The following is a 27,738-nucleotide window of genomic DNA, read 5'->3' on the forward strand; positions in this document are numbered from 1 at the left end:
AAATGTAGTTTTTTGGTCCGGTGGGGTGAAACTGCGATCTGCGCTTGTGCGCAGGGGCCTTCTGCTCACAGAGGCCACCTGGGAGGTGTAGTCCTTGTCTGCCATTTCCCATGAGAATCACATCTCCACCCTTTTTGGTTTACTATAAAAAGTTTGGGGGGGGGTCTTAGTGGGTAGGGAGTGGGGGCGTAGCCCAGTCTCTCATAACTGCTTCCTGCTGACTTTGTGGGCATTGAGGGATTTTTTGGGGGGTGTTCGATGTCCTGGTTCCATTCGCTGGCGTCCTGGGATGGCTCCGGTGTGTCCTGGTAATGATGTCCTGTTCACTGACGTCCTGGGATGTCCTGGTGGTCCGTGTCCTGGGGATGGCTGATTGAAACCGCATCCGTTGGTGTCTTGAGGAACTGGGTTGTCCGTTAGGTGTTGGAAAACAGAATCGCATTAAGGAAGGGAAAATTAAAGGGGGGAGATATGAGGTGGGGGCTTAAGGGTTCGAGGTAGTGGGGGGCCTTAGGGTTTTTTGAGGCCAAGAGTGATAAAAAATTAAATGATACTTATTCCGTTTGAATACTTATTTTGTTCGTGTCCAATCTGTTTAGGTGTGTCAATCTGGCTTCCTAGAACTTAAAGAAAATGCCTTAAAAGAGAAATAAATTTTTGACCGCATTTACCACCTGAATCCCTTGTCTCCATGGGTGATGATGATTCCTGTAACGACAACTAAGTAGTTATTTAGAATTTAGAGGTCATACATAGGAAAAGGAGAAGGGAGAGGGTGTGTTAGTGTAAGAAAGAGTTAAGTGTAGATGGAACCGTTATTTTCCTTGGAGTGAAGTTGGTGTCCTCTGGAACTTAAGAGAGCAAGGTCCTGTCTGAGTTACTGTGAATGAGGAATCTTCTTGAGCTGGAGGAGTAAACGGTTTAAGGTGTGACAGGTGAATCCAGTGAGGGAAGTCCTTTGAGCTTGGCAGCTGTGGGAGTTAGAAGAATTACTCTGAGGGGACCCTGCCATTTAGGGGAAAGGGGTGAGGGGCGTTGACCTGGTGGAGAAAATAATACCTGTTCTCCAATCTTAATTGGTGGTGGACATGGATTAGCACATGGTTGAGGTAATGAGTGATCAGTGAAATCCCACAGTAACGAGCGCAAGTGGGTTAGTAATGGCGTGAGCAGGTGATCAGGTAGAGGTGAGGTTTTAGGTGGAAGGCCAGGGGTTAGGACCGGCCGTCCATACATGAGTTCAAAGGGTGAAATAAACAGCGGGCTCTTTGGTAGGGCCCTGAGTCTAAGAAGGGCCAAAGGTAAGAGCTTTACCCAGTTGAGATGAAGTTCCTGTGACAACTTAAGAAGGGTGTCCGTTAAAGAGCGGTTGGCGCGCTCTACCTTACCTGAAGACTGAGGATGGTACGGGATATGAAAATGCCAAGGAATGTCGAGAGCCTTGGACAGGTTTTGAGAAATCTGGGAGGTGAATTTAGGACCGTTGTCTGATTGAAGAGAGGTTGGAATATCAAACCAGGGAATGATTTCTTGGAGAAGAATATCGGAGACTGTCTGGGCTCTCTTGTTAGTAGTGGGGAAGGCTTCAACCCACCCAGACATTGTATCCACCAAAACCAGAAGATATTTAACTCTTTTGACTGTAGGCATATGAGTAAAGTCCAGCTGCCAATCAGTTCCTGGAAGAGAGCCCCTAGCCTGATGGGTAGGAAAAGGGAAGCTACGGTATTTAGTCTTAGGATCTGACTTTTGACAGATCTGACAGGAGGTAGTAAGGGCCTTTAGAAACCTTATATCCTCAGGAGTAGGTTGGAGATGAGCCTTAACAAAATGGAGTAGGGCTTTATTATTAGGGTGAAAGAGCCGGTGTAGGTAGGACAGGATCTGTTGGGTGTTGGGTGTCTGTGGGAGTGTGGGCTGTACTGTAAGGACTCCCTGGGGAGACTGAGGTAAATCTGGGCTCTGGAGTGCTGCTGTCTTAGCTGCCCTGTCAGCCCAATTGTTTCCCTTGGAAACAGTAGAACTTTCGGACTGATGAGACCGGCAGTGAATAATTCCTATAGCTTTAGGGAGATGAGAGGCTTTTAATAAGTCCATGATATGGTCTGAATTAGTTATGGATCCACCTTTTGTTGTAAGAAGCCCACGCTCCTTCCAGATAGCTGCATGGGATAAGAGGATATGAAATGCATATTTAGAATCTGTGTAAACATTTAAAATTCATCCTTCTGCTAGCTGAAAGGCACGGGTGAGAGCTATTAGTTCAGCCTTTTGGTTGGTAGTATGAGCAGGGAGTGCCTTTGCCTCAATTATCTCTGTATCTGATACTATAGCATAACCTGCTTTTCGAATCCCATCACATAAAAAGGAGCTGCCATCTGTGTACCCGGTGTAAGTGGCCTGGGACAGTTTGCCCTCCTGTATATGTGAGGGGTGAGGTAGTAGATCCTCTAGGATTTCAGTGCAGGAGTGGGATGGGGAGTCATCAACCTTAGGTCGAGGTAGAAGGTTTGAAATATTAAGAGGTGGGCAGCATTGAAACGTGAGACTGGCATCTTCCACCAGCGCCACCTGTAGGGAAAGAACTCGAGAAGGGGGTAGGGTTTGTAAGCCTTTGTAAGTTAGGAGATTGGACAAGTTATGGTGAGAGAAGACTGTGGTAGGTGCTCCAAAGGTCAATTTTTTTGACTCATGAATCAGAAGTTCAGCGGCTGCCAGCGCACGTATGCAGGGTGCCCAGCCCCGAGTGGTGAGGTCCATCTTCTTTGACAGGTATGCTACAGGCGCAAAAGAAGGTCCCAGTTGTTGTCCTAAGACCCCGAGGGCGTATCCCTCCTTCTCTGCTACATAAAGAGAAAAGGGACGAGTTAAATCCGGAAGATGAAGTTCTGGGGCTTGAATGAGAGCCCGTTGGAGTCTCTGGAAGGGCTTTATGATTGAATGTAGTAAGAGCTCACGCAGGGAGCCCAGAGCTGCTTTGTACAGGGGACGATCTAAAAGGGAAAAGGAAGGGATCCAGGAACGCAGGAAACTGGCCACTCCCAGGAATGATAAAACCTCCTCTTTGGTCGAAGGAACTGTAAGAGATTGAATTAGTTTTTTTCTGTCTAAAGTAATAGCCTTTTGGGTTGGGGTTATGGTTAAACCCAGATACATTACCTCAGTAGTGGACAGCTGGGCCTTAGAGGATGAGACTCTATAGCCCCTTTCAGATAGGAAGTTTAATAGGGTGACGGTGTCCGTCTTGCTGATCTCCAAAGACAGGCTGCATAGGAGAATGTCATCTACATATTGGATTATTTTTGATTTATGGAGGGTCAGTGAAAGCAGATCAGAGGCCAAAGCCTGGCCAAAGAGGTGTGGGCTGTCCCGGAATCCCTGGGGAAGGACGGTCCAGGTGAGCTGGGTGGAGAAATTAGTGTTCGGGTCAGTCCAGGTGAAGGCAAAGATGTTTTGAGATAGAGGGCTAAGGGGAATGAAGAAAAAGGCATCCTTAAGGTCTAGAACTGAAAAGTGTGAGGTTCCTGGAGGAATATTGGATAAAAGTGTAAAGGGATTAGCAACCACTGGGTGAAGAGGAACAACAGCTGAGTTAATAAGCCGGAGATCCTGGACCAAGCAATAAGTCCCGTTAGGTTTCTTAACAGCCAGTATAGGGGTGTTGAAAGGGGAGGAAGTGGTGTGGAGCAGTCTTTTCCTCAAAAGGTCAGAGATAATAGGTTTAAGTCCTCTACGGCTCTGGGAAGAGAGAGGGTACTGAGCTTGAGTAATATATCTGGTGGGGTCCTGTAATTGAATGACCATAGGGGAATGGTGTTTTTCAACAGCAGGATTTTGAGTGTCCCATACCAGAGGATCCACCAGGGAGGCTGGAAGAGGAAGAGAGGCGTTAGTGTCAGAAGGCTGGGGAGCCAGGAGCAGCAGCAACTGTGTCGTCGATGAATCTGGAACAAAGAGACCTTAGGAGGAAGTTTAGGTGGAGTGTCGTCCGCCTGGGCAGAGCGGAGGGAGGCTGTTTTCTGGGCCCGGTAGGTGGAGGTTCATCGTCCGGGTCCATGGCGGGAGTAACTGGTTTTGAATTAGCAGCAGGTGGCATAGCCAGAAACATGTGGGCAGACAAACACCGAGAAAGGGCGGAAGGATCTGTCTTGAGAGCTAGGTAAAAGAAAGCACAGATGTATATTAGCTCCTTACATTTGCCTGTATGGTAGCAGTGGTTGGCTAATGCCCATAAAATATCAGGATCGCAGGTACCGTTAGGCGGTCATTTGTAATTTCCCTCTAAGGAATACGTGGGCCATTTCTTTGAGCATAGACGTATTAGCTTTGTTTGGCGAACGCTTGGCATTAGAACATGGGGCTTGAGTGTTTCTAAAATTTGCCCCGGTGGGGATGAGGGAGGAATCGGTTTGGACGACTTGGTTCCCATAGCTAGACCGTGAACACGCCCACATACAAAAAAAAAAAAAAAACGTGGCACTTCAGACCTTACAAGGACCGTACCTGTTAGGTAAAATGCATGCAGATGGAATGAACATTCAGGCTCGTGACCCAGCGTCCTGGCGCCACACGCAGAATGTTATGCTTGGCTGGCTGACCCCTCAAGCCTACTACGAGGACCGTTCCTCAGACAGGAGGGGTGCAGCAAGGCCAAGCTTCCGTCTTGGATGGGAGATCACACCGTAGTGATCACGCAGAGAGTCAGAAGCAGGGAAGGAAGAAAAGAGAGGAAAAAAAGCCGGGGATCCCAGGCCCTCAGGCGCAGGCGAAGTGAGAGGCTTTTGCCGTCTCAGGCATGGGCCAAGCCGGGAACGCAAGCCGGATTGAATGCTGGCGAAGGGGACCAGAGAAGTCCCCCCCCACCCTAGAAACAACCAACAGGCCGCTGAGCGCTCAGCAACGACTAGTGGGTAAGCCAGGGTCGTTTGGCCAGCTGGAAGGGGATAAACTCACGATTGAAGCCGATGTTGGTCGCAGAGCCCCATACAGGCAGATGTTGAGATGTTGAGCACGTGGCCTTAGTCCGTAGGGTCTCCGGTCCTCAGGTCTTAGATCTCTAGGTTCTCAGCCGGTCTGGGGGAACCAGGCTGGCGCCTAGCCCGGAGCCCCAGTCCCAAAATCCGGGGGATGCAGCCGTCTGGTTTCGGCACCAATGTTGTTCTTTCTGGCTGGTGTGTATGGCAGAGTCGGAGGAAGGAGGCCCGGGACACGCAACCACGTGCGTGGGAGGGTTGTTTATTAAGGAAAGGGAGTGTTCCACAGTGCGGGAGGGGTGGGCGGAGGGGGGAAGGAAAAAGGGAGAGAAAGAGAAAGAGAAAAGAGAGAAGAGAGAGCACGTGGCGGGGTTTTTAACTTTTAAAGGGGCGCGGTGTTCCTGGGAAATGTAGTTTTTTGGTCCGGTGGGGTGAAACTGCGATCTGCGCTTGTGCGCAGGGGCCTTCTGCTCACAGAGGCCACCTGGGAGGTGTAGTCCTTGTCTGCCATTTCCCATGAGAATCACAGTGACTCCTCCCTTTTTAAAGCTCAAACAAAATGGCGGCAGTTGTGGTTTCCCAAATGGTATAACTCTTTACAATTAACCATCTGCTGGTAGACATTAGATATGTATATAGTTTTGTCAGCCCGTTTTCCTTGGGTGAGGCAGAAAAATACACAACTGGCTCAGACTGTTACTCATTCAGGGGCCCCGAGAAAGGACAGTAGCCCAAGAAGAACTAGGCTGAGTGGGGAATCAGATTCTGAAAAGGATCCAAATATATGAGAAGCAAAGGCACCAACTGTTCAGGTGATGATAGGGTCTCTGGGCCTGAAAAATGAATGTACCACTCAATGAGTACAGAGTTAGAGCAAAGTCCAAGAGCCTTGCTTGTGCTAAGTGCCAAAGATGATTGCTAGCAAAAGATGACTGCGACCACAAGGGGATCTTACCAGTTGTTCCAGCAGACAGAGAGTTGGGAAGTAGGCTGGTAACAGGTCCAGGTCCAGGATTCTTACACGCCAGGAACCAAAGGCCGACAGACAAACTTAGAGAAAGGAGGCTGCATTTCCAACTGGCTATCACTGGCAGAATGTAAGCTGATGATAGGCAGTTTCTGTAGCTTGATACCTGAGGCTGGAGGCGCAGTCTCCATGAGTGAGGAAAGAAGGCCTAGAGACTGAATTCCAGCGTCCCAGAGGTTCAGCATGGATTGTTGCTCAGGCTGGCCTTGTAGTGTCTCTTACAAAGTCCAGAGGCCATGAGAACTGGTGGGCTCAAACTAAACCCCTCCGTCATCACGTGGAGTCAGGGCCTGAGTTAGCGGTTTAATCATGATGCATGATAGGCAAGTGGTTGACCAATACTGGGTCTTTTTACACGGGAGGAAGGGGAGGGGGGAAACCACTGCCAAGTGATTGCACACTCACAGAGGCATGGCCAGATGTGTGAGAGGAACCTCACACATCTCCTTGCTCTCTTTCTGTTGATGTGTAGATGTTGGGTGTAGAATTTCAGCGATTTTGAGTTGGAAAAGAGACCCTATAAGAAGCGTTAAAGGGTTCACCTTCTTATTTAGCTTCTCTAGGATCACGAATTATAAGCTCAGTGTCCTTTATTTTTGGCTAGAAACCAATTATGAGTGAGTACATCCCATATTCATCTTTTTGGTTCTGGGTTACCTCACTCAGGATAGTGTTTTCTATTTCCGTCCATTTGCATGCAAAATTCAAGATGTCATTGTTTTTTAAATAGGACTCCATGAACATGGCAGACAATGAGGGCTGCTGAGAAGCCAAGGACAATGGCATTGGGTTTTGATCCTACTGCATGTACTGGCTTTGGGGGGGGCCTAGCCTGTTTGGATGCTCACCTTCCTAGACCTGGATGGAGGGGGGAGGACCTTGGACTTCCCACAGGGCAGGGAACCCTTACTGCTCCTCGGACTGGAGAGGGAGAGGAAGGGGAGTGGGGGGAGGGAGAGGGAAATGGGAGGCAGGGAGGAGGCAGAAATTTTTAATAAAAAATAAATAAGAAAAGAAGCGTTAAAGGTTATAGGAACTCTGAGCAGTCCTCAGCTGGAAGGGAGAGCCTGTGGAGTTCATTATACCAGTGAGAGATTTATGACCCTGGTAGGTCCCTTGGTGGGTGGGAAATCCCAGCGGGTGGGAGACACCAAATATGCCATGGGGAGAGAGCTTGGGTATAGAGTTTATTTAGTGTGTATTGGGTGGGGTATAAGAGCAAGAGTATTATGGAGGAGAGAGAGAGGGAGGGAGAGAGGGAGGGAGGAAAGGAAGAAGAGGGTTGGAGAGGAGAGAAGGAGGAAGGGAGAGACAGAGGTTGCCTCTTCAGAAGAAGGATGGACAGAAAGAGAGCAAGGAGAGGTTAGGAGGTTCAAGACCAGCTTGTTTTGGCAGAAAGAGGGAGATTGGAGGTGGGCTAAGTTTGTCTCTTAAAGGGACAGGGTACCCAGGTGACAGGTAAGGCCAGCAGAAGTATAACAGGAAGGAAAACATTTAATTTGGGTGACTTATAATTCAGAGGTTTAGTCCATTATTGTCATTGGCAGGAAGCAAGGCAGCATGCAGGCAGACATGATGCTAAAGAAGGAGCTGAGGGTTCTTAATCTTGATCCCTACAAACAATAGCAAGTGATCTGTTTTCAATGGGTGTGACTTGAATAGATATGAGACCTCAAAACCTGCCTCCACAGTGACACACTTCCTCCTACAAGAACACACCTCCTAATTGTGTCACACCTCCTAATTGTACCACTCTCTTTGGGGTCTGTTTTCTTTCAAACCCCCTCATGTGCCATATACATAGAGAGGAAGTACTGTTTAGACACGTCAGGTGAGGACAACCAATTATATCAAATGTGTAAGCATAAATTAGATATTGATCCATCTCTCATTTACCCTTCTCTACAACACATCAGTAATGAATGTTGGTTTCCTAAAGTAAGTCATAGTATTTTGGTGCCATTAGAATTCTTTGGGGGGTCATTTTGAGAGTTCTAGGTATTAGAAAAAGTGTTAAGATACTAGGTTCTAGATATGGTCTTATAGAATGTAAAATGAATCATTATTAGAGAGTTTCCCCCAAAAACCTAAAATGAGATTATAGAGTTATAGAACTGGTGTGAACTTCTGAGACTCCTTAATCACATCTGTGTAATTTAATCCCACATTTGAGTTATCATTATCAATGGCCTTGACAGTGCCCATATTCCTTACCTGCACAACAAATAGTTGGGTAGTGCTAGACTTTGCATTTTTAATTATCAGTAGTTGTGGTTTACTGTTATCTGTTGTCTTCATATCTTAATAGTTAGTTACTGACCCTTGGCTAGATTTTTGTCTAGTAACAAGGAACTCAGTACCTCATATTGAAACTGATGAGGAGGTTTTGGTTATTGGCAAATTATTCTTTGTAATAAGTACCAGTTACACTTTTTGCAACTTTGACTAAATACTTTTGGTTTTGCTTTTCTGAGTAAGTTGTTAATACTTTTGCTCCTATGACATACCCAAATGTCATGTGAAACTGCAATCAAGTTTTCTGCCACTTCATTTACTTTAACAGATTTTGAGAGGCATGCAAATTACATTTAATACTTTTTATACATACATTTATACATTTACCAGTTTTATTCATAGTGAATAATATAATTAAAAATTTATTTTTAGATTTTTATACTTGAGTAAACTGAATTTACATCATACCTACCCCTTTGCTCCCCTTTCTCCACTTTTTCTTGGATTCATGATCTCTTCTGTAATTGTTATTGCTACTTACATACATACACACGTATATAGTCACAACTTTATGACTTGTTTAGTGTTCATTTAGTGTTATTGATATGTATATAAGTTTAGAGATGATCACTTTATATTTGATAATGAATCAGTTGATTCATCCATGGAAAATAGTGAATTTTCTCTCTCATAGCAAGCATTGACTGCCTATTGTTCTTCATCTAGGAATAGGGCCTTATGAATTTTCCTCCAACTCCAATGACATGTTCAGCGATATGGTCATTATTAAATTCTCTTTTTAGGCAACAATAGTGCTGAGTTTTCATGGATGTTGTTTATTTGTCCTGCCAATTGGTCCTCTGGCTCTTAGAATCTTTTCTCTTCATTTTTCTTGATATTCTATGAGCTTTGGCTGTAGGGGTTGTGTTGTAGATATTTCAGTTGGGGCTGACACTCCATGGTCATTTGTTCTCTGCATTTTGACCAGTCGTGGATATTTGTTGTAGTCTTTGTTGTAATAAGAAGCTTCTTTGGTATGGGATTCCTCTCTTTATGCTATGAATATGTTTTATTTCCATTAGTTAATATAGCAGGTTCTTTGGCCTATGGCAGGACAGAATATAAGTTGGTGGGAAAACTAAACTGAATGCAGGGAAAAAGAAGGCAGAGTCAGGCAGACGTCATGTAGCCACACAAGAAGCAAGAAGTAACAAACCATGAGCCTCATGGTAATATATAGAATACGAGAAATGGGTTAATTTAAGATGTAAGAGCTAGCTAGGGATATGCCTAAGACATTGGTCAAGCAGTGTTATAATTTTGTTTTGTTTTTTTTTGTTTTAAAAAGAAAACAAACTACCTTTTTCATTATATATACCAATCCAAGTTCCCACTCCCGCCCCTCCTTCCATTCCCTCTACCTACCCTCCCACCCCACCCATCCATTCCTCAGAGAGGGTAAGCACATTGCTTTGTGTAAGGTCCAAGGCCCTCCCTCCTATATCTATACTGAGCAAGGTATCATCCAAAGAGAATAGTTTTCCAAAAAAGCCAGTACATGTAGTAGGAATAAATCCTGGTGCCACTGCCAGTGCTCCCCAAGTCTGCCCCAGCTATGCAACTGTCAACCACATTCAGAGGGACTAGTTTGGTCCTATGCTTGTTCCTTCCCAGTCTGGCTGGAGTGAGCTCCCATTAACTCAGGTAGACTGTTTCAGTGGGTGTCCCTATCATGGACTTGATCCCTTGTTCATATTTTCATATCTTCCACATTTCAACTGGACTTTGGGAGCTCAGTCCAGTGTTTTGATGCGGGTCTCTGCTTCTGTTCCCATCAGTGGCTGGATGAAGGTTATATGGTAATGTTTAAGATATTCATCAGTCTGACTTCAGGGCAACTCCAGATTGGGCCTCCTCTCCCCCATTGCTTAGGGTTTCAGCTGGGGTCATTTTTGTGGATTCCTGGCAATTTTTCTAGAGCCAGGTTTCTTGCTAACTCTATAATGGCTCTTTCAATCAAGATATTTCTTTTTTTGCTCTCATCTCTGTCCTTCCTCCTTGTATGATTATTCATGTGTGGGTGTCTGGGAAGTGAAAAACAGTCTCTGAGCATACTTCTTTAATGAGGAATGAGAGTTACACTTATCTGTAGGTATAACAAGAAATGCTTAGAATACAGTTAGAAGTTATATTGATTTAGAAAAATGATAGTAATAATTTTTCCTTTAGGATCTGTGAATTTTCCACTCATGGGTGGATGGCTAGGTTTATGGTACCAGGCATGAATTCTCTTGCATTATATGGGCCTAAAGTTCAATTATGCAAGATGCCAGAAGAGAAAAGTAATCTGTAGTTCTACCCATTTGTTGAACTGACAAACTATAACAACAGTCCACCCAGCAAGATGTTCCCAGTGGTGCAATAGTGGTACTTATCTTTTGGGTGTGCTGAACTATTTTTAACTAATAATGACTTTTCTTCCATAGGCATATTTCAATTAGGTGAATTGAAACTTTATCAAACCTTTTATTGTAGTTTAAAAGCTTCACAAAAGGGAAAGTCATACTTAAAGATGATAGTGTTTTTGTTGTTTTCTCATTGCTATAACAGAATACAAGATGAAAAGCAATGTAAGGGAAGTAGGATTTCTTGATTCGTAGTTGAAGAGGGTACAGTCTTTGATAGCAGGGAAGTCATGATAGGTACGTTCAAAGTGGGAATATCATTCAGGTTGGATTCCTCATATCTGGGAAGACCAGGAAGCAAAAGGAGGATATGCCAGCACCCTTCTCCCTCTTCCACCAAACCCTGGTCTCTGGGCCATGGACTATGTCTCACACATTCAGGGTAGGTGTTCTCTCACTTCATTTTTCTTTGGACTTGCCCTTACAGATGCATCCAGAGACTTGTCTCCCAGGTCCTGTTAATGTAACAGACTAAGATCATAAACATATAGTTTCATTCATATTTGTATATACATATATATATGCATATATATGCACACACATACATATGTGCATAATAAAATAGTATGCAACAAAATTCTAGTGTTTTTGGAAGACTGAAGAGTACAAGTAACAGAGACTCAATTTTCCACTAATAATGAGAATTTTTTGATCAGGGAAATTGTAGGGTAGGAAGTAAGTGGTTTTAACCATATCTCTTGATACAGTTTTAACTCAGGAAAAGCCTAACAGCAAAATACTATGAAAGACAGAAAACTCAGTAATATATGTTTCTGTGGAGCTGCAGTACATATATATTACGTGAAGCTGGACCACAATTTATTAGAGTTACTCCATAGTATGTGGATCTTTATAATTAACCATATGTTGACATTAGATTAAAAGGCACATTTTATATTGTAATCAGTATATTTGGAATGTGTATGTATGTCCAAAACATGGAGGTAAAGTTTCGTGAAGCAGTTTGTCTGTATGTGTGTGATAAAGTGCTGCCCCTCTCCCCCATACCATCTTTGTCTCGTGGATCTCCTTTTTTTCCTTTCATCTACCTCTGTTTTTTGTCTGGACAGTATATAATTTTAAAGTTTTTTTTGAGAGCATATTGTTGTATAACCTAAGCTTGGCTGTAACTCAGAATCCCTCCTTTATTTATGAATTTGGGATTGTAGTTCTGCACAAGCAGACCTAGCAGCTTAAAAATGGGTTTTAGTGTCTCTTTCCTTCACTCTTTCTCATGTCTTTAACAGTTTCCTAGTACAACTAAATCTGTCCTTTATATTTTCACTTCATAATTTCTTTTGCTACGTTATATGTGGCTTGTCACAGCTTCAGTTCTTACTGAAATCCTTAAACTTCCGTGGCTGACTACCTAATTTCTGTACTTGTTCATTGAAAGAAAGATTATTACTCTAGTTCATTTTTCTGTACTCAAGCACAGGAAACATTGAAGCATACAGAAATAGCTGGCATCTTTTAGGTAAGAAACTCATTCCTGTACTAAATGGGGACTAGTTAGTGTGGATAGTGAAGAGCTAGAGGACTTTGCGTGCACGTGCATGTATCTGCGTATGCGTTGTGATGTATGAGGGAGAGAGTGAACTTACGGATATTTTTTAGGGTGGAGTTGCTTAGTGTGGTTCCTTTACAATTAAATGCAAAATTTAATTGTACTTCATCTCTGGAATGCAAGATTCTTGGTCTTATACAATTCAACTAAAATTGATAGATATATTAGAATATAATAATCTAGTGACTGATCCAGTTTTATAGGAATTTAGAGAAATGTCTGTGAGGAATGGAAAAAAGTTTTCTTTGTTTTGGTCTGGTTCCTTTTTTCACTGTTCATAGTACAAGGAAATTCAAAAATGGAAAGTTTTGTAGATAGCATTCGTGTGTCTTGGCACATGTTAATCATGCTTCTGTGGGTGTTTCCACAAGCCACCATTTTGGCCTGCTTTCTCTGCATCATATATGAAAACTCATTGATGGCCTTGTTTTCAATAGTCAAGAGCTGATTAAGTGAAAACATTAAAATAGAGGGGATTAGGAGAGAACAGAAAAACTGATTTGGAAGGAAGGTAGGAGGAAGGAAGAGGGTAAAGAGAGCCGGGTTGGGGAGGAGGAAGTAAGAGTGATGGAAGAAGAGGAAAGCAAGATAAAGCTACATTTGTTGATTAGAAATAAACTCTCCATTGTGATTTCTTATTGATTTATAAATACTAGAAAATTATTAAGTTTGAAGTTTGAAGATATTCCTGTAAAAAAGTAACATTACTACTTTTCCCTTCTATGGTTGAGTCTTTCTGTAGATAATTGTGAGTGGGTGTATTTTATTATTAATTGAACTTCAGGTAATTTTATATTGTGGTCTTTTATATATAGATATTTTGACCTCAAACAAAATATCATATTTAATATACCTTTACAACTTTATGTTTTTATGACTCAGCATGAATAGGTATGATTCTTTTCATGCAAGAAGTACATGTGTGTATGCTGAACCTGTGTTTGAAGATAGCTAGAATATAACAATACTCAAAGAAATGCTTTTGTATGGGAAAATTTACATTAAAATGTAAACTTCTATTTGAGTGTAGATATACATTTTAATATATTAAATTGATTAAGGGTATAATTTTAAAGTGTGATAATTTTCCTTGTGCATACTGCCTATGATTCCTGTCTGAACTTTTCTAGGAGTCCATGGGAAAGAGCTATGATGGGAGAGCTTATGTCATCACAGGGATGTGGAACCCCAATGCACCAATATTTCTAGCACTTAATGAAGAAACTCCAAAAGGTGACTTTCCTTTAATTTTTTTTTATTATTTCTAAATTTTATTGTGAGTAATATTGTTTTATTACACTTTTAGAAAGTACTTCTCAGAATCATGGTGAATATTTATGAAGTTCCTTTTCATATTTTTCATGTTTTTCTGGAGAAAAAATTCATAAGTTAAAAGAATAACTTTAAAAACCATGTTGATTAGTTTTATTAGATTATGTGGAAGACATTTGACTTCGTGATTTAAATATTGCTTTAAAGTTAGTTGTTTTATTTGGATGAGAGTGATGGAATATGTAAGCAAACAAATTTTAGAAATTTACATATCCTTGTTTACCATTTTAACTAAGCATTATAGATTACTTATATTTTTATTAATTACTTCATCTAGATCTTAGATCTTTGATCTGCTTAAACTAAATTTTAAAGTTTTACTTGATTTACAGTTTTACTGAAATGAGTTATTTTTAATTCAGTTAAATATGTATGTTCAGAATATAACAATCAACTTGTTTCATCTTTAATTTTATGTTATTTAGTTTATACCCATATTTGACTTTCGGCTAAAGACAAGAAGCATCAATGATTGCTCATAGGAAATATGCTGTTCTTGTGAAGAACATTAAAATTATAGCTATTCTTTGTTGTCTGTAAAGAGAGTGGGTGTTCACTAGTTCCACTAAGTACATGCATTTGATTACTATGTTTAAACAAAGTATGTTACAATTAAAACATAGCAAAAAATGTTTATATGAAACTGAACCTTGGGCTAGGAAGATATCTCAGCAGTTAAAGCATTTACTTCCTCAGCATGGAAGGGAACAGTAATTCGGATCCCCAGTATCCAAGTAAGTGCTTGGAATGGGAATCCACCCATAATTCCAGCCTTAGAAGGAGGAGACAGCATCTCTGGAGGAAGCTGGCCAGCTAGTTGACATGTTGAAGATCTAGATCTGATTGAGAGCCTGTGCCTCAAGAAAACAAAAGCAGCAGCAAAAAAAGGATTCTCAGATTCCCAGCATCAACTTTTGGTCTCCATGCTCATGACAAATGTGCATGCACACCTCCACACACTCATTGTCTCTCCTCATGTAAATATGCACACAGATGTACACACCGACTTCCTTTCCCCCACACATGTAAATATGCATATATATGTACTCATAAGCTCCTTCCTCCCATATGTAAATATGCATACATCTAAACACACATGCTGTCTTTCATACATGCATGTAAACATGCCTACAACCTCAGATACTCAATTTGCCTGTCCCCTCACTCATGCACACACCTGCTTCCCCTGTAAACACACACACACCCATACTGAACACACATGCTCTCCCCAAATCTAAACATGTACACACATACTGAACACATATGCTCTCACTTCATGTAAACATGTACATACATGAACATGCATGCTCCCTCTCCATATATATACATGCACACATGAACATTCATGTATCCTCTCATACATATAAACACACATGAAGACATATGCTCCATCCTCACAAACTTGTAAACACATGCACACACATGAACACTCATGTTTCTTCTTCCTAAATGTAGCACGATTAATAAAAACCCTGAGACAGAAATTGGGCTTCAACCTGAAGGTCAGAAAAGTAAAACAGCCAGTCACTGTCTCTTACCTCTACCTCAGTCTAAAAATGGTGATCCTGCCTTCAGGAATCTCAGAATGAGACTGTGTCTGGAGAGCTGTTTCCTCCCTTCTTAGATTCCTCTCTAGTGCTGGGATTAAAGGTGTGCACCACTACCTCTTGTTTTCTATGGCAAACTAGTGTGGTTATGGGATTGAAGATGTGTGTCACTACTACCTGGTATGTAAGGCTGATCAGTGTGGCTATTTTACTCTCTGAACTTCAGGCAAGCTTTATTTATTAAAATACATATTACTACACCTCTACTCATGTAAACACGCATATACATGAACATATACACGTATATAAGAAAGTAAGAAACAATTTTTAAAATTCAGCCTTATTCATTTTAGTATCAAATTATTGTTACAGAGTTTACTTTGGAGACAGGTTTGTAGTAGCACCATATAACCTTATTTCTTATAACCACTGAGAAAGAAAATATAAAGTTGAGAAAAATTTCTATTTTAGTACATTTTATTCTCAATTAAAAGATTATTTTATTAAAATAAGCTTTATTTTATTTTATATTTTATTTTATTTTTTGAGACAGGGTTTCTTTGTAGCTTTGGCGCCTATCCTGGAACTCCCTCTGTAGACCAGGCTGGCTGACCTCAAACTCAGAGTTCTGTGTAACTCTGCCTCCCAAGTGCTGGGATTAAAGGATGTGCTACCACCGCCTGCTAAAATAAGCTTTTTATGCTATTTATATCATACTGTTAGATTCCAAATGATGTTTCTGTTTGAAATTATCTAACATGCTACACAAACATGTTGCCTTGACTTTTTAAAAATTTCAAAGGACATTTTTAAAATCATATATTACTCAGAATTCACAAGCCAAAGAAGGCTTGATTTTTTTTTTTATGAAAAAATTTTAGGCACTAGAGACGAAATAGCTTTTAATTTAGTCTGAGATCCTTTTGAGTATTTAAATTTATATATTATGTACTCTTCTTCATCCTGTACATTTATGATACTCTAGTTGAAGTACAATGTCTAGAGAATCTTAAATTCTCTTGAATTGGTAGGGATACTTGTCCTTAGTAAATACTTTCACTTAGTAATATTTACACTTATCTCAGTGATGCCTTTGACTATTTGTATTTTTCTTTAATTTAGAATTAAAAACAGGACAAGTCAAATTTTAAAGATATTTATGAAGGCTGGGGCCATAAAGGAATATTACTTAAATTCTAGCATTTGGGAGGCAAAGTCAGGCAGATCTCTGTAAGTTCAGACCAGCTGAGACTCTGTCTAAAAAACCAAAACAAAACAGACTTAAGAGACAAAAGATTATTCATTTGTATGGTATGATTAGGCCATAAGTCCAAAATTCTCAGTAAGTATCAAGCAGGAAATAAAATAAAATGGAATTCGTATTTTAGTCTATCATGATGGAAAAAATAGGTACTGGCTTAGAATAGTCTACATTTAATAACAAGTTTTGCAACAAATTGAATATTTTAAATAGTAAGTAGAAATATGACTGATAACACTATCATCTCTTAAAACACTTTCCATACTTCTGCTTTTACATGTGTAAATAATGTGTGTACATGTATACATATATGCGTTTATACTCATATATGTGTGTGTATATATGTATATATATATATATATATATATATATGTGAAAACTGCATGTTGTATTTCACTGAAGTTTTAGTAATGGTATTTTTGCTGTGTGAGTATGTGTATAATGATTTATGTGGTGTAGGTGTGACTGGGGCGGTGCATATACCTGTGTGCCCATGTGAATGGAGACCAGTAAAAGATGTCGGGTGTTCTTCTGTCACTCTCTGTCTTATTCCCTTGAGACAGAGATTCTCACAGAATCTGGAGCTGGGCTGGCATTTAGAAAGCCCAGTGATCCTTCTGACTTGCGCTACCATAGTACTAGGACTTTAGGTATGTCTAACTTGCCTCGCTTTTTAATATACTTGCTGGGTATTTTCCTTTCACCCAAGTGTACAAGAGTTGTTACTGACATCTCCCCAGCTCAATTAGTTATTTTTATAAGAAAATATATGCATTATGAACAGTGAAAGTATTGAGAATTCTTCAGAGGATTTTTTCTTAGTTCACACCACATGGAGATATTTATATCAGCAGTGCTCTATTATACAGATTTAAAATGTGAGGCCTATGCAGCTCCTCTAGTTTGCAAACATACCTTTCACTTTCTGCCATTTCTGTTCTAGGTTGAAAGAATGCATCTTTGATTTTCTAAGAAATCCAATAATTTTAGAGTAAAAGTTACCTTCAACATTTTATCTGCTTTCCTGCCAATTAATTAATTAATAATTAATTATTTTATGTTGCTGGAAATGCAACCCAAGGCATTTTCAAATTTCTCCACAGTCTTTATTTGTTATATTAAGTATCCTGTTTAGAGAATGGAAAAAGACATCTGTCAGGAGATTTAGATACTTGATTATGGAATAATAATAATAATAATAATAAAATAATAGTCTGTGACTGAGAGACATTCTTGTAATACTTGATTACTTATTTAGTAAATAATTAGAAAATATTTAAAAATAAATATATAGAAGATAATTTGCTTTTCTAGCACTGTAATTCTTGTATAAGCCAGGAGATCTTGTTTTCTTTAATAATCAAGGAGTAATAAAACCCAGAAATTTTCTGTTGCAGATAAACGGGTGTACATGACTGTGGCAGTGGATATGGTAGTCACAGAGGTGGTTGAACCAGTTCGCTTTCTCCTGGAGACAGTAGTTCGTGTATATCCTGCAAATGAAAGATTTTGGTATTTTAGCAGAAAGACTTTTACAGAGACTTTCTTCATGAGGTTAAAGCAGGTAGGATGTTTTTGTTCTTTGTGTAGGAGCATTGTTATCTCTAAATTTTCCTTCCTTCTTCCCTGCCTCCCTCCCTGCTTCCCTTTCTCCCTCCCTTCCATCTGTCCATCTGTCCATCCTTTCTTTTTTCACAGGATTGCATGTATCTCAGGGTGGTTTCATACTGGTTAAGTAGTTAAGGATGACTTTTTTCCACTTCTCAAGTATTAGGATTATAGATGTATGCCACCACAACCTGTACATTGCTAGGGCTCCAACCTAGGGCCTTGGTAATGCCAGGCAAGTCCTCTATCTACCAACTGTTTTATATACTTAGTCCACCTGCTTTTTATTTTGAATGTAAATACACTCCCTTACACCATAGCAAAATCAGTGAAGTTCCTTTAAAAATTAAGTTGACTTTAAATAAAGTCAACCCAATGGAATGTTTGAAAAACTGTAACATTTATGTAATGCACAGTTATGTGTCTAAAGAAACCTGAAATCAAGTTCCTGTAAAGGATGATCATATTTACTAGAAATACTGATCAGTAAAACACTAAGTTTCTGCTTTTATCTACATTACTTGAAACATTTATCCCCCAAACAAAACAAAACAAACAAAGAATAACAAAAACCTAACATCATTTCCCCAAAATAAACAGATATGGAAATATTCTATGCTTATAAAGTTAAAATAATAAGTTCAAAGTATATCTAATGGTGATCTCTTTTTGCATTGAGTAATCTTATTTTAGTTAATTTTCTCACTTTGCTTATCAGTCCACTTTTCTTCTTATGGCTGGGATCCCATCTGGCTTAGACCCATGCAGGTTCTTTGTATGCTGCCACCTGTTTTGTCTGGAAGGCACTAAACATGTAATTTCTGTTTTAAAATAAAGTAAGAAGGTAACTGGAAAATAATGTAAATTCTAATAGTGTTAGTTTGTAAAATGTCTATTTTTAGTATGTAAAAATCCTTCATGTGTGTTTTATTAGTTCACCTACTCTCCTAATTTTATAATATGCCAGACAGTGGTGTCACTCACTTTTAATCCCAGTACTTGGGAGGCAGGGGCAGGCAGATCTGTGAGTTTGAGGTCAGCCTGGTCTACAGAATGAGTTCTAGGATAGCCAAGAGTGTTTCAAAATCATACTGTCTGCTTTATAACTGTTAATATTCAAAATGAAATGTGGTAAAATCAACAAGTAAATACAGAAGACATTTATTCAGTTTCATATTAAAAAATATGATATAGCTTAGTTAGGGCTCATTTGTTAGGTACTTTGAAATTACTGTGGTTTTTATCTTTCATTAAATTATTTTAGCTCGTAGTTTTCATCAGTTTTTAATTGCTGTGGAATAGTTTTGTAGTATATCGTAAAGAACATTATATGAGCAGTATTCAAAACTTCAGTCTTCCAAATGTCTTTTAGTATTTTATGGAATTTCCCACTTTTTCTCCATCTTCTTTTTTGCCTTCTTTTCTTTTATTCTTTTTGATAGCTTATTAGCACTGTCAAGGAATTCATTTTTTTTCAAAGGATTATTCAAAGTTGTATAAAGGAACTGTATAGAAAATGGGTTGTCATTCTTATAATGACAGTCAATAATTATGATATAAATTCTGACTCCTGGAGAACTAGGAAAAGTTAGCTTTTAGTGTTCACATAAAATTTCTGTTTCTCTGTCTCTGCCTGCCTGCCTGCCCTCTCTTCTCTCCCTCCCGTCTCTCCTTCCCTTTCTCTCTCTCTCTCTCTCTCTCTCTCTCTCTCTCTCTATATATATATATATATATATATATATATACACCTACATGCATACACACACAAATTAGAGTATTGCTAAATATTTTATCATTAAAAATTGCTAATGTTAATGTGGCTATTGTAAATTCTATCAGAGTTTTCTTAGTAATAGCACAAGACTGTTTCATGTGAAGTGAAAAGGTTAAATTAGGTTCCTTGTAACATTCAGCAATTCTAAATGTGAAACTGATTGAAATGCATCTTAAATCTGAAGAAAGTGGATTCTAACTTTAGTAGTATGATCTCTATTAAAGAAAACCTATGGAAACCTGTTAAAAATAGAATATTGATTAATCAACAGAAATACCTGTCTTGAACAGAAATAGTAAAAACATAGTATTGGAATACAGAAAGCTTGAATAATTAATAATATCTATATGACTATTCATAGTAAGAGCTGAGATTATTATCCTCACCTCTAGCCAGACTGCTCCAAAGAAGGCCAGAGTATCTTCTTGTAACTCCAGATACTGGGGCAATTGTGGCTGTGGGTCGTAGCTTGGAGATTTTAGTATAGATTGGACAGCATTGGTAGAAGAAAGGAATTAGGTGGACATTTGATATAGTTAAGATTGCCTTTGAAAATCTGAATGTAGGCATGAATACTTTATTCAAAGGAAAATGGTTTATTTTGAGTTTCAGAGAGATTTAGCACTCCATGTCCAGAACTCCTTTTATTCTAAGAACATTAGATTTATTGGATGGTCTCAGAAATAGTTCTGTCCTCAGATAGGTTTGCTTCAGATTCTTGGGAAGACACAAAATTACATGGGATGTCCTTTCCTCATATTCTCTCAAATTATAGATGAAAGTCAGATCTGGTATAGTTTGTATTCCAACACACACTACTGTGCACTTTCCATTTGTGTAACCATAGGTAAACTCTCTCTCATGTCTGAAATGAGGACTATAATTATACCACCTCAAAGAGATGTCAGAATTAGCAGAGGCTAATCATGCAAAGTCCTTAGAACAGGGATTATGACTTGATAACTGCTTAGTGGATGGTAACGATTATTCTCGTATCATTCATTCATTCATTCATTCATTTATTTATTTAATTTATTTTTCCATTCAAAAATTTACACTTCCTCCCCTCTTCCCATTCCCCTCCCGTTCTTACACTCTCCCTCCTCCCTACCCCTCCCTCCTTAAGAGAGGGCAAGGAACCCTGCCCTGTGGGAAGTCCAAGCGCCCCCCCCCCACATCCAGGTCTAGGAAACTTTGCATCCAAATAGACTAGGGTCCCAAAAATCTAGCACATGCAGTAGAAACAAATCCCAGTGCCTTTATCAATGGCTTCTCAGTCTGCCTCCATTGGCAGCCACATTCAGAGAGTCCTGTTTGATCATGCTTGTTCAGTCCTGGTCCAGCTGGATTTTGTGAGCTCCTTTTAGAACAGGCACACTGTCTCAGCGAGTGGACCAACCCCTCATGGTCCTGACTTCCTTGCTCATCTTCTCCCTCCTTCTGCTCTTCAACTGGACCTTGGGGGCTCAGTCCATTGCTCTGATGAGGGACTTTGTCTCTATCTCTATCCATCGCTGGATGAAGATTCTTTGGTGATATTTGAGATAATCATCAGTGTGATAGTGGGGCAAGGCCAGTTCAGGCACCCTCTACTCTGCTGCCCAAGGACCTAGCTGGGGACATCCCCGTGGACAACTGGGATCCCCTTTTGAGCCAAGTCTCTTGCCAACCCTAAAATGGCTCCCTTAATGTAGATATCTCCTTCCCTGCTCCTATATCTGTCCTTCCTCCATCTCCACCCTCCCACTCCCCCAAGCACTCTCCAGTCTTTCCCTTTACCCTTCTCTCTCCCCCTCTCCCCTTACCCCACTCTCACCCCCACACCCATGCTTCCAACTTTTGCCCAGCAATCTTGTTTGCTTCCAATTTCCAAGAGGATCTATCTATGTTTTTCTTTGGGTTCACCTTGTTATTTGTCTTCTCTAGGCTTGTGAACTATAGGCTTAATGTCCTTTATTTATGGCGAGAGTCCACTAATGACACCTTCAGTGATGTGTCAGGATACAAGATCAACTCAAAAAAATCAGTAGCCCTTCTATACACAAAGGATAGATAAGCAGAGAGGGAAATCACAGAAACTTCACCTTTCACTATAGCCACACATAGCATAAAGTATCTTGGGGTTACACTAACCAAGGAAGTGAAAGATCTATTTGACAAAAACTTTAAGGCTTTGAAGAAAGAAATTGAAGATGACACCAGAAAATGCAAGGATCTCCATTTTCTTGGATGGGTAGGATCAACATAGTAAAAATGGCAGTTCTACCAAAGGCAATCTATAAATTCAACACAATCCCTATCAAAATCCCAACAAAATTCTCCACAGACCTTGAGAGAACAATAATCAACTTTATATGGAAAAACAACCTAGGATAGCCAAAACAATCCTATACAATAAAGGAACTTCTGGAGGCATTACCATCCCTGATTTCAAACTCTATTACAGAGCTACAGTAATGAAAACAGCTTGGTACTGGCATAAAAACAGAGACATTGACCAATGGAATCGAATCAAAGACCTGGATATTAACCCACAAACCTATTTTTGTTTTTGGAATTCAGTTCAGTGCTTCAGACATACTAGGCAAGGTCCCTCCTATTGAACTGTGTTTATAACTTCACTGTTAATAATATTAATTGACTACCCAGTTTTTTGTTTTCTATATAGTCTGTTATAAATTAGTGGAGATTTTCCTTAATCTTTAATGTACTATATATGAATAGATGAAAAATTTATAACCAACTTTTAAAAAAGTCAATATTTTGAAATTTGGTAGTGCAGTGAAAGCTGTTTCAGTCAGAGGCAATATGGGTAAATTGATAATCCGTTTTTTTAAAAATCATGTTCTGGAACTTCTCAGGCGGAGAGAAGCCGCTGAAGTATCAATTCCAGGTGACTTGGTGACTATTGATCTCTTTTCCTTGACAGAGTTTCAGGAGAAAAAAATTGAGCTGATGAGCCCGGGCGGTGGTGGCGCACGCCTTTAATCCCAGCACTTGGGAGGCAGAGGCAGACGGATCTCTGTGAGTTCGAGGCCAGCCTGGTCTACAAGAGCTAGTTCCAGGACAGGCTCCAAAGCCACAGAGAAACTCTGTCTCGAAAAACCAAAAAAAAAAAAAAAAAAAAAAATTGAGCTGATGAAAATAGTAGAGGTTTGGAATTTATTGAATTTAATAGCCTGTGGGACCTCCAGGTGGAGATGTTTAGTAAGTGTTGTATTACTAGCAATAGAACAGAGGTGCAGATTAATTCTGTTCCTCTCTTCTCAACCATAACAGCCTGGAATTCCCTTTTCACTTAGAGCCTTCCACTGTGGCAAATTAGGATTTGTGGCTACACTGCAGAATAGAATTCCAGGATGAACTTCAGTATTTTCTGACTTGAACCTCTTAAGCATAAGGGATATAGGAGTAGGAGCTCAGGGAATGATTAAATCATTCTAAGTTGTAGGATGGCTTTTCCAGGGAGAGTTACAATTAGATTTTCTATAGTGACTATTTGTAAGACCTCAGTGGCTCTTGTTACATCTCTAACCTCCATTTTGCTTTCAATACACAGATATACAGACACATATACGCACAACACACAAACCACATCCTCAAACAAGTATGCAATTTTTATCTTTGCTTTTTTCTTCTCCTTCTGTTACCATTCTTTTTTTCTTTCTGTTGTTGAGTTTACTAAAACATTACCACGTGACCTACAACAGAGATAAAAAGTCCCTTCTGTCCGCTCTCTAACAAGTAGATTATTTCAGTATACTGAAAATTTAACAAATAAAACCAATAGGCTTATTACTTCTAAAAGACAGTATGACAGCAAGTTTGTTTGAATATAGTGAGCAATGGAGTAATATAAATGATGTGTAATGATGGAATTTTGCCTATCTTATTGCTTGTTCAATATTTTGAGAGCATGCATGCTTTTATGTGCATGTTCATGCATATAGGAAATAAGTGTGTGCATATTGAGGCTAGATGTCTAGTTCAGGTGTTGTCCTTAGGTACTTCTACCTTCATTTTTGAGACACGCTGATTTTGGAGCTTGCCAATTCAGTATGTTGGCCAGCTAGGATTCTCCAGGGAGCCTCCTGTCTCCATCTTCACAGCAGTGCGATTACACTTGTACAGTATCCTGCTCACCATTTTAATGTGGGTGCTGGAGATCAGATCAAGGTCCTAATGATTTCATGGTGGTTTACCAACTGAACTCTCTCCCCAGCTTCTAATACATTGCTCAACATTTGGAAATCTGTTCTTTTAAAAATAATTGCTGTCTATAAAAGTGATTTATGCTTTTTGTAGTGTCAAATGTATAGAATCAATTTTTTGTTTTTGTTTTTAATGCAAGATTTGGAAGCTCAGTCTGGCCTCAAACTCATTATGTAGATGAAGATGTTCTTAAGATTTTTTGATCTATCTTACATCTACTGGGGTTGCAGGTGTGTGATATCGTATCTGGTTTTATGTGATGATGGAGATTCATTCCAAGACTTTTGACATGGTAAACAAGCACTGTAAATGCTGTAAAATTGATGGAAGCAGACTTGTTTTTAGGTGTGAAAGAACAGGCACATAGAGATAGAAACTTGCAAAATGCAGTATTCACTTCAGTGAATTAATTGGTTTTGTTTCATAGTTAGGCACATTTGAGGATATAGTCTGCCAGAAAAAATAGGTGATTTGGGTAGTTTGGTGAGGTTTCTATTTTAATTCTTAAAAGGTAGCTGAGTCAGCAATTCTGAAAACATGGATGGCTTTTGAATTCTTTCTTTATCTGGAGATATATGATACATTACAAGGGACAGTCCAAGGCAGGTACACAAGAGAAAAGCAAACAAAAATAAACAAAAAGCAGAAAAACTAATGTTATAAAAGAGATGCTCTTGTGATATTAACTTTAAAGTAATAGCAATATACAGTCATTTATGAAATAACATTGATACCAGGATAACATGTATAAAATAAATGCAGATTTCTCCCCATCCCTACCTCTCTGTCTCTTCCTGTTTTGTGAGAGAGGATTTTACTCTATAGCTCCAACTGTCCTGGGACTCATTTTGTATCCCAGAGTGACTTCAAACTTGATGGCAGTCTGCCTGCCTCAGTTTCCAAAATGCTGAGATTACAGGCATTAGTGACTCTCTTCTCAGCTCTAAATTGACATTTCATAAATAAAATCAATAAGGTTTGAATAATTGAAATAATATCTGTTAGCATATCTGATGTCATATTGAACAAATGTTCTGAAAAACATACTGCTTTTTTATTATGTTTATTATGGAGAGTTTCAACTCTAATAATAAATGAATTACATTTATTTATTAGAACATTTGTTTTGAAGTGATATTCTAAATTTTATACTGACTGTGAAAAGAATCACCTCTCATTATATGTGTTGTTTTATGTCATATGTTTTTGGATTTAAACAGATGAAATAAACACTTAGAGCTTAAATATAAAGTATATATATAAATATAAATATTTAAAATACTTTAAATATAAAGTGTATATATAGTGGAGCAGATGGGCTTCTCCACAATAGACAGTAAAAACTAAGCCCTGACAGGGCTTCTTCTCTCTAACTATAAAATAAGGAAACTTTAGTAAGGAAAGTAAAGTTTCCTTACTTTAAAGTTAGAGTATGGGTTAATAATATTACTAAAGACTTTTATGACATTGGGATTAGTGAGCACCAGTGAATATAATTCAGTGACTGTCATAGAGTAACTGGAGGACAGATTACTTTTGATATATGTGGTATAGTGTCTACAATAATGGTATAGTGTTTAAACTAAACTCCAAACTCTACTGGATTTCCATGTTATTAATAAGGAAATATATAGATATTATATATAACTATGCATTGATACATGCAGATGAAAAGAATGTCTAGTATTGTGCTCTAGGGATGTAGAGACCCACAGCAGTAAAATGGCATAGGGTATAGGAGAAGCTCCTTTGAGGAAATATATGCCATTTTCTATGAGACTTGTAGAAACTTAGAGTAGAGCCTGTGTTCACATTTAAGATAATATGTATATTGGTGTTTTTGTAAAGTTTGTTTTAGTTTTTTATACTATTTATTTATTTATTTATTTATTTATTTATTTTGCATACAATATTCTGTCTGTGCGTATGTCCGCAGGCCTGAAGAGGGCACCAGACCTCATTACAGATGGTTTTGAGCCATCATGTGGTTGCCGGGAATTGAACTCAGGACCTTTGGAAGAGCAGGCAATGCTCTTAACCACTGAACCATCTCTCCAGCCCTAAGTTTTAGTTTTTTAAGATTTTGAATAGGTGACTCTTATTAAGATGATAGGCTAGCCTCAAACATTACAATTCTCCTACATTATAATGCTTCCTGAATAGCTGGAATTGCAGGTTTATTCTACCTCACTGAGCTCTGTTACTGTGACCAAGCAAAGACTCTCTTTTCAAAATTAATAGAAGGTATACTATGGTATTGGGCTTTTTTAAATTAAAAATTTTATCAGGCAATCAGGGATTGCTGCGAAAGGTGGATACATTTTTCTTCAGGAATGAGATCTTTGGTGTTTTATCCAGTCCCAAGTGGTCAGCCCTAAACACACACACACACACACACACACACACACACACGTAAGCAACACTGGATGCACTCAGTAGTGTGAATTGTGAATATGTATTTATGAACTTGTGTGAGTATATATTTATGAATTGGAGGGAGAAGAGAGATGTGGAAGTGTTGTCAATACATATCTATGATCTTCTAAAGAAAATAAAAAATTAAATTTGAAAATGTTAAAGTAAAAGCTTTATCACACATTTAGCCATCAATGAGAACAAGGCCTATAAGTTCAAGTTGGCTTGCCCTATCTGTGTCTGAGGAATTATGGCAAGGGAGAAAAGTTTTGTTGATTGGTAGGGTGCCCCTACACAGAAGACATGTTTCTTTTTATGTGTAGCACATGCTCTGGAGATTTTGAATTTGCAATATCATTGGCTGGAGAAACTGGCTTCATTTCCTCTTGTCTCATCTGAAAGCTAAGGATCATCAGCATAAGGTCTGGACTTTTCCTGACAGTCATCTTCATTAGTGAAGGAATTTATGTGTTAGTGATTTCAGGGTTTAGCTGATTTCATCATCACTTTTTAGACTATAACATGACAATAAGTGGAAATGATAATAATTTGATACTAGGTATGAAACTAGTTCCCTATTCTGTCATTTGGTTGTGTTTATGAACTGTTACTTCTTTATTTGTAAAGTCAAGATAGTATCTACCACATAGTGTTGTTTGGCTATTTTCTCATCATTCACCGAACAATAAGTGTCTCCTTGGTGAAATTAATTCATATGGGCTCTTTCCTAAGTGTAGATTTAATGTTAAAATAACTTGTATTTTCTTTATATCTCTGTCTAATTGCTGCTATATTGGCTGAGGATTCTTTGGCTCAATATAACTTAGATATCATGAGAAGGAAATGTAGTATTATAGCCCTGACCAAAGGTTCTCAGCAGCTGACAGGCACTAATTGTTTTCCTAGCTGCTCTTGGCAAGACCTCCAAGCAAACACTCAGTAGCTAAAGTCAGTGGCTACCAGAAACTTTTAGCAGCTCTCCATTGCTGGATTATAAACTTACGGCAGTTCTAGAGCTTCTCCAGCAGCTTTTCTTTAGCCATCCCACCCATCCCAGATTTTCGTAGCTTTAGCAGGTTTCCTGATAGTAGGCATTTCCTAGGCCTGTAACCCTTGGTAGTAATGTCAACAGATCAACTCACTCTACTTGAGGTACAAATGATGAATTCTGGATTGGATATTTCTGAATAGGTCTAACTCTTTAGAGCATGCTGGAAACCATGGGTTTGAACCATGCCATAACTTAAACCAAGCATGATGCCATATGCCCATAATCCCAGCACTCATGTGGTAGATGCAGGAGGGAGGATTAGGACTTCAAC

General features: G+C 39.2%; 1 protein-coding gene across 3 annotated transcripts in view; it reads left to right on the plus strand.

Annotated features, from left to right (window-relative positions):
• Positions 1-27,738, plus strand: part of Rabgap1l (RAB GTPase activating protein 1 like) — a 639,610-nt gene that overhangs the window by 100,762 nt on the left and 511,110 nt on the right. For all 3 annotated transcript variants that reach the window (XM_038349609.1, XM_038349603.1, XM_038349604.1), the window contains 2 exons: positions 13,398-13,500; positions 17,805-17,971. In XM_038349609.1, the coding sequence (XP_038205537.1) occupies positions 13,398-13,500; positions 17,805-17,971 (270 nt within the window). The remainder of the gene's footprint in view (positions 1-13,397; positions 13,501-17,804; positions 17,972-27,738) is intronic.

Source organism: Arvicola amphibius, chromosome 12 (assembly GCF_903992535.2).
Source record: "Arvicola amphibius chromosome 12, mArvAmp1.2, whole genome shotgun sequence".
Lineage (NCBI taxonomy): Eukaryota > Metazoa > Chordata > Mammalia > Rodentia > Cricetidae > Arvicola > Arvicola amphibius.